The sequence below is a fragment of the Drosophila innubila genome, chromosome X (assembly GCF_004354385.1).
Source record: "Drosophila innubila isolate TH190305 chromosome X, UK_Dinn_1.0, whole genome shotgun sequence".
Taxonomy (NCBI): Eukaryota; Metazoa; Arthropoda; class Insecta; order Diptera; family Drosophilidae; genus Drosophila; species Drosophila innubila.
This window is the reverse complement of record NC_047626.1, coordinates 5,817,660-5,824,945: the sequence shown is the minus strand read 5'-3', so window position 1 is coordinate 5,824,945 and position 7,286 is coordinate 5,817,660. Positions and strand designations below refer to the sequence as shown.

At 35.5% G+C, this 7,286-nt stretch overlaps 2 protein-coding genes across 2 annotated transcripts; one reads left to right on the top strand and one right to left on the bottom strand.

Annotated features, from left to right (window-relative positions):
- The first annotated feature begins 138 nt into the window (after positions 1-138).
- On the top strand, positions 139-4,374 carry LOC117780344 (eukaryotic translation initiation factor 5). Its single transcript, XM_034616834.1, has 3 exons — positions 139-561; positions 1,778-2,257; positions 2,857-4,374. Exons 1-3 carry the CDS (start codon positions 349-351, stop codon positions 3,580-3,582), a joined length of 1,419 nt encoding a protein of 472 aa, XP_034472725.1. The 5' UTR covers positions 139-348; the 3' UTR covers positions 3,583-4,374.
- Positions 4,375-5,092: 718 nt separating this feature from the next.
- On the bottom strand, positions 5,093-6,405 carry LOC117783229 (lysosomal aspartic protease-like). Its single transcript, XM_034620516.1, has one exon. The coding sequence runs from the start codon at positions 6,381-6,383 to the stop codon at positions 5,145-5,147; it is 1,239 nt and encodes a 412-aa protein (XP_034476407.1). The 5' UTR covers positions 6,384-6,405; the 3' UTR covers positions 5,093-5,144.
- Positions 6,406-7,286: the final 881 nt, after the last annotated feature.

Below are 7,286 nucleotides of genomic sequence, written 5' to 3'. Positions count from 1 at the left end.
GCAACAAAATAGCCGCTAAAGTCAACAAATTGACGCTGCCAGCCGCACAATCAGCCATAGACAATTGGAATTAGCCCAAAACCCAAAAAGAAATATCCACTCAGCACTCAGCAAACGAAAGGGACAGCTGGAGAGAAAGATAGAGAGAGAGACACAGAGAGAGAGAAAGAGCCCTATATAATCCAACCTCAACCTCTAAAGAGCCAGAAAAGTATACGTAATCCAATTAAATCAAAACCGAACCGAAAAGCAGCAAAAAAAATCAACACGTTTAATACAACAAATCAAATAATAAATTGCAACAATCAACTTTAAATAGAAGAGAGCAAATCAGTTAAACGCATCAAAATGGCGACCGTTAATGTTAATCGCAGCGTCACGGACATCTTCTATCGCTATAAGATGCCCCGTCTTCAGGCCAAGGTCGAGGGCAAGGGCAATGGCATCAAGACCGTCCTGGTCAACATGGCCGAAGTGGCACGCGCCATCGGCCGTCCTGCCACCTATCCGACCAAATACTTTGGCTGCGAATTGGGCGCCCAAACGCAATTCGATCATAAGGTATGTGGATAATACTCTATAACTATCGTTAAAGTCTCATATTTGGAAGTAACATATTGCTTAATTTGAAGTCTAATTAAGCACATATCTTATTCATTCTTATAGCCTATTTCCACGACAGCACATTTGCCTCATTCGACGCCATTTTCATCATTCGGCCCGAATGTGGACTTCATTTCAGTACAAAATCCGAATGATCATTTTGGCTCATTCATAATGAATGTGAAGATTTTTTGTCATTCGTCCCGGCGAATTTCAGTATTTTTTTTTATCGAACACGCGATGTTTATCGATAAACTCGTGATAAAAAGCAATAGGCATTAAATTTGCGCCAATTATAATATCAAAATAAATATTACAATGTTGTTATTGTCAGCTTTTTATAATTTGTGCACAGAAATCGATCAGCTAATTCGCTTTAAGTGAATATCAAATGTCTTAACAGTTTCACATTTGGTCGTGAAAAGCCAAATATGAGCCACATTCAAAAGTGAGTGGTCGTGGAAATAGCCTATTAATCTTTCCATTTCATATATTAAATTTTTCACATTAGCTTTTACTTTAAACGATAGTTTAGTTACTCTCGATAGTTTTGTATATCAAACAATATCTCAATTAAATTATTTCCATCAATCATTCACATTTTTGCATTCTAATTATTTCTTTTTTTCTTTTGTAAACTCTATCTTTCGCATTATAAAATTCACTTTAGCTCAATTATGCCACATTTCTAAAACTGCAGGACTATCGTTAAAATCATTATGTTATATTTGGAATCTATCCATTCTTTAAATCAATTCAAACTTTATTTAACCATGATAGTACTCTCTCAAGACAATCAAAAATATGAGCTTGTCAATCATTACATTTTAAACTAAATATATTACAATTTTATATTTAGATACGTCAAAAACTATCGTAAAAGGCACATAGCCAAATCAGTCCAAATAATGACAATAATATCGATAGTTTTGACTATCGTACCGTATTAAAAGACAATTGAACACATGCATTTATTATTAACTACGTGTAAATATATTTTATTTGCTTTATTCTTAGTTATCCGCATTATGAATTTATTATAAAAATAGTACTCTCGATATTTGCGATGGCCTTAGAAGGTAGCACACCCTCCCTTTAGTTATTATATTATTTTTAATTAATCACGTAAATAAATAAATATTTAATCATATCTCTGGCATTTTTCTGTTGACAGAACGAGCGTTTTATTGTGAACGGTTCGCATGATGTGAACAAGCTGCAGGATCTACTTGATGGCTTTATACGCAAATTTGTGCTGTGTCCGGAATGCGATAATCCGGAAACCGATTTGACTGTTTCGGCCAAGAATCAAACCATCTCGCAGTCATGCAAGGCTTGTGGTTTCCATGGCCTACTTAAAGTCAATCATAAGGTCAATACGTATATTGTTAAAAATCCACCATCCCTTAATCCGGCTGCCCAGGGCTCCTCCCTTACCGAGGGCAAACGTTCAAAGCGTGTCCAGAAGCAAAAGCACGAAAATTCCGATGGCTCCATGTCCAACAATTCGATGGCCAATAATTCTGGCGGTGAATCCGATGGCGGCAATGGCACCAATCACGCCAGTCAGACGGAGGCTGAGATCAGTGCTGCCATACCAGAGAAGAGCATTACCGAGGATGACGATGATGGCTGGAGTGTGGATGTTTCCAAGGTCAGCTATAGACGTCAACTTATAAATTATTTCAGCTGTAAACTAGGAAATGATTTGTAGATCGATATTAGCAGTGTAGATTTACATTGCGCTGTAACTTAACAGAGTGTTAATACTTGAAATTGTATTATTTCTTAAAATGCTGTTAACAATGTAGAAGTTATCCTCAACTCTGTAATGTTAACAGGCCCAAAAGAGCGATGAGCTTTTAACATTGTCTTAGCAGACTTAGAATTTCAATTCAATTTGTAGCCTTTATTATTATAAGGATAAAACACATATTTATTAATAATTCCAGGTCAAAACGTAGGGAAATTATCTAGCTGGACTTTAAAAGTCAGAGCTGGTGAACATAGATTACAGCGTTCTGTAGAAGTGCTGTTAATTCTACTGTAGACAGCCACTTAGCAGAGAGTAAAGCTGTAAGAGCCTACTGGAGAATTTTTAACATATGTAAAAGTAGTTAACAGAGCATTAACATCTTTCTATTAGTTAAACAAAAAAAAACCAATTCCTACAGTTTACAGCCTTGGATATTATCATATATGTAATAAAAATAATAAAATTGACTGCCGATTAATTATAATTGTTATTTGCAGGAGGCGATTCGAGCACGTCTACAAGATCTAACCGATGGCGCCAAGGGTATGACTATTTCGGATGATTACGACAAGACGGAAAAGGAGCGCATTGACATCTTCTATGAGCTGGTGAAGAACAAGCGTGACAAGAAGCAGTTGGACGATGTGCCAACCCACAAGGAGCTGCTGATGGAGGCCGAACGTCTGGATATTGTGAACAAGGCACCCTTGGTGCTGGCCGAGCTCCTCTTCACCGAGAACATCATCAATGATGTGCGCAAGAATCGAATTCTGTTGTTGCGCTTCACACACAACAATCCAAAGGGTCAGCGGTATTTGATCGGTGGCATTGAGCAGACAGTTGAGTTGCATGAGAAGACGTTGATGAGCAAGGTGGCTGGCATCTTTAAGATCTTCTACGATTTGGATATACTTGACGAGAAGGTGATACTCGATTGGGCACAGAAAGTGAGCAAACGTCATGTGTCGAAAAAGGTGGCCACTGAGATCCATGAGAAGGTTGAACCGTTTGTCCAATGGCTGAAGGATGCCGAGGAGGAGGATTCCTCATCCGATGATGATGAGAATGGTGGCGGTGATTCAGATGTTGAGATCGAGTACGATGATCGTGCTCGCGTCGAACCATTAAAGGTGGTTGCCGCAGTCACCGCTGTTGCCGCTGCCAACAAGAAGAACGCCATGGACGATGAGGATGGCGATGAGATCGATATTGATGAGATCTAAATATATCAATGTATCGGCAGCTGCAGTTTCTCGAGTCTATGATGGATTTTTGGGGGAAATTATGATGCATTTAAGCGAGTGCAGTTCGTTCCCCCTATTTCTTCATCCATCCCATACCATCCCATCCTTCTCCTCACTTCGTGGTCGCTTCTTAAACTTTGATGAATCGCTTCACGACATTTCGATTGTATAATTGCATTATCTTTACACCCATTTGTAACAGTAAACACACTAATTGAAATTAAATGCACATATTTGATATGGCGCTGAGTAAAAAAAAAATGTTCAACAATTTTGCATTAACAACAACAACAACAACAGCAACTACAACTTACAACTACAAACAACCTGTTTTAATCAATTCTTCGGCTTTCAATTGTAGTGTATTCTTTTAGTCGTTATCTCGCGGTTTCTTTTGATTTCACACCCCCCCCAACGTTTTTTTTTCTTCTTCATTATTAAACTAATTTGATTTTTTTTTTTACATGTTTTAAATGTTTAATTAATTTTAAGTGCAGTACTTAAGCTAAATGCAGTAAATAATCAGAAATTAATTTTGTCTTTTAAATTACAATTTTTCAAATATTTCAATAAATTTACAATAGCAACAAGATTTACAAATGGATTTTATGGTAATTCAACTACAACAACAATTTTTACATACATTTATTAAATATATATATCTATATATAAATATACAACATTAATAACTTTAACCAAAATATGCCTAAATACAAGAATTATATACAACTAGCTGCATTTTTAACTAAAATCACAGCAAACAAAAAAAAAGGAAATGGGGTAAATCTCCCTGCCCATTATAATACATTTTATTACGCTAAGTTATTATTTAATGAAAAAAAAACTCCCTACTTTTTTTTTGTGCAAACCCAAAATGCTATTTTCAATAAATCTAATAAATAGAGACTTATAAAATGTAAAACACATTCGTTTTATTCTTTAATGCATTTAAGATGGGAATATCGATTATGTTTGCACTATAATGACTTTCACAAAACTTTTATAAAATGAGGAGTTTTTGAGTACTGGCAAATGTAATTTTTTCATTTAGCCATTTTATTACATTCTATTTTTACTTTCATTAGTTCCAAGTAAATGAAAATAAATAGATAACAATAGTGTCTTCCATCAAAAATAAGCTCGTTATCGACTAGGCCACAAACAGCAGCAACAGAAAAGATTAATTTGACTGGCGTTAAGAATCAATAATAGATAAATGAGAAAAGAAAATAGCTCTAGTCAATTTTCACAAAAAAAAAAAAAAAATTGGAAAAACTAACTGCAGCTATAAGTTTAAAGTTTCTACACCACATCTAAAATCGTAAATTATAATATTAATTCAAATCGGATATTAGTATTTGTACACTAAGCGATATAGAAATTTCAAGGAAAAAAAAAATATAATAATTATTTAAAATATGACTTCAATTTAGAAAACAAAACTTTTGCAGTTAATGATTGTAAAGAAGTTTAAACAAAATAGAAAAGAAAAAACAATTTGTATAATATATTTCAGATAGATTCTTCGATAATTATAAGATTTAATACAGTTTTAAAATAATATTTAGTAAGGCAAACAAACTGAAGATAGTTGTAAAGCTGGCAAATTGGGAATTTGCTTGATTTGTGTATTGTGCACCGGAGACAGAAGCGAATCCGATACGATTATTGCCCACATCGAATTCCGTATAGTATTGTCCAATGAAGATATCGCCCAGAATCCAAAAATCAGTGCCCATGGTTTGAATACCAACGACACACTCACCATCCAAATAGAGAACATAGTACGACGGTGGAATACCAAAGACAGTACCACCAATCACGAACTTGAGCACGGGCATCGAACTAACCGTAGAGCAATCAACGGAGGCATCCGGATTTATGTCCAGTGTACTATACAATTTCGTATAGGCATCAATGGGTGCCATGATCAGTGAGGTGCCAGTATCGGCTATAGCCTGACAATTGCTGCACAGTGTAACACCATTCAAGACGGCTTCCGACATATCGAACTGCCAATAATCATCCCTAGATATAGGCACATACGTCATATTGCCAATATAGTAATTCGGATCCGATCCACCCAGAATTAATTCACCACCCATACTGGTGGTGCCATCAATTGACAAATAGAATGAGAATACCGGTTGACTGATCAATGCCTCGTTATACATATTGTAGAAGGGTGGAGTGACACTATCCTCGGCAAGATTGGCAAATCCCATGCCCAGAATGCCATCAAAGGCGACATTATCAAAATGATTATCCAACTCACTAACGGCCACGCCAAATGTTTGATTCAATATCACCAAATTATTCACAGTCACCGTATCCATGGCAAGGTAACCGCTCATTCCACCGGTTCCATACTTGAGCGTTATATCCGAACCGTTTGGTACAAATGTTGTGGATTGATTGGGATTGTATTGGGTATGGGAAAGACAGGCGGTACTTGTGCAATTATATGATGGCACCCAGAGATTTGCAGATCCCGTATCGAACATAACGATGAATATAACTCCGGGTGTTCCAATCGTAATTTGGCCATAATAATACATATTCATGGAGTTCGCTAAAGGCTCCCCGCTTATTATGTCCGACGTGGCCGTTGTTGCCACATTGTACTTGCCACGCAAATGTGCCACCTCGGACATCACATTCTTCCGGCTCTTTACCGAATTCTCCCACTTGTAGATCGGCATGCGATGCAGAAGATCGGCTCCGGCTCCGACTCCGGCGAGAGCCGAAACCAAACCGAGTACAATAAATGCCTTAAGCATTTTTTTAGTTGTATATCGAATTCAATACTAAGTTTTTTTGTATGTGCACAACACATTTTTATACTCCAATTATTTGGTTGTTATCAGTGTGGGGAAATCAATCAAATCCATGCAAATCTCCTATTGATAAGATTGTCTATATCGAACAACTTAAAGGTAGTCACTGATGGTATTTTAAGCGCCCTCAATACATACACACAACAACAAAAAATCACGCTCCCAATTTGTACGATAAAGACATTAAAGCTGCTCAAGTGTTCGTCATCGATGACGCGTCTTAGGAACGATAAAGAATCAATTCAAAACTTCAGTTACCACGTGCTATTCACAATAGAATATATCACAAAAAATGCTTGTTAATGAAATTACATAACTCAATTCTCTAGCTTTAAATTTAATATATTACTTAATCGCATTAATATTGGATAAAAATAACTCATGCTACGACTGTTTTATGATTTTAAGCAATGAAAGCGCCTAGAAGTATGCAATTATTTTTATAACGTCTTATAAAGTAGCTCAAAAGTCAGAAATCCAAACCATACATTTTAAAAACACTGGAACACTACTTTATATATCTAATTTGTTATATCTAAATTAATTTTTTCTATGATTCATATGATTTATAGAAATTTTAATTTGAAATAAACATAATTCGCAGTAATCGCTTCCAATTTCTCAATACTTAAAGATGATATAATATTAAAATCAGGGACCGTAAATAATGATTTATTTTTTTTTAATAAAAAAAACACCAACTTATAATTGTCCTAGAAAAAAATGATTCTCACCAAAATCTTTATAATTTTACAATCGGATTCTGTGTTCGTCTCTTAACCAATATTATTGCATATCCTTACTAGTACTAATTTTTTTTTTAATAATTATACAGAATCCGTAAAT

What these genes read in the sequence shown, in the direction of transcription:
- LOC117780344 (XM_034616834.1), top strand. Translation starts at nt 349, where the DNA reads ATGGCGACCGTTAATGTTAATCGCAGCGTCACGGACATCTTCTATCGC. An exon ending in AAACGCAATTCGATCATAAG is followed by an intron (nt 562 to 1,777) that starts GTATGTGGATAA and finishes TTCTGTTGACAG; the next exon opens with AACGAGCGTTTTATTGTGAA. An exon ending in GGAGTGTGGATGTTTCCAAG is followed by an intron (nt 2,258 to 2,856) that starts GTCAGCTATAGA and finishes TGTTATTTGCAG; the next exon opens with GAGGCGATTCGAGCACGTCT.
- LOC117783229 (XM_034620516.1), bottom strand. Translation starts at nt 6,383, where the DNA reads ATGCTTAAGGCATTTATTGTACTCGGTTTGGTTTCGGCTCTCGCCGGA.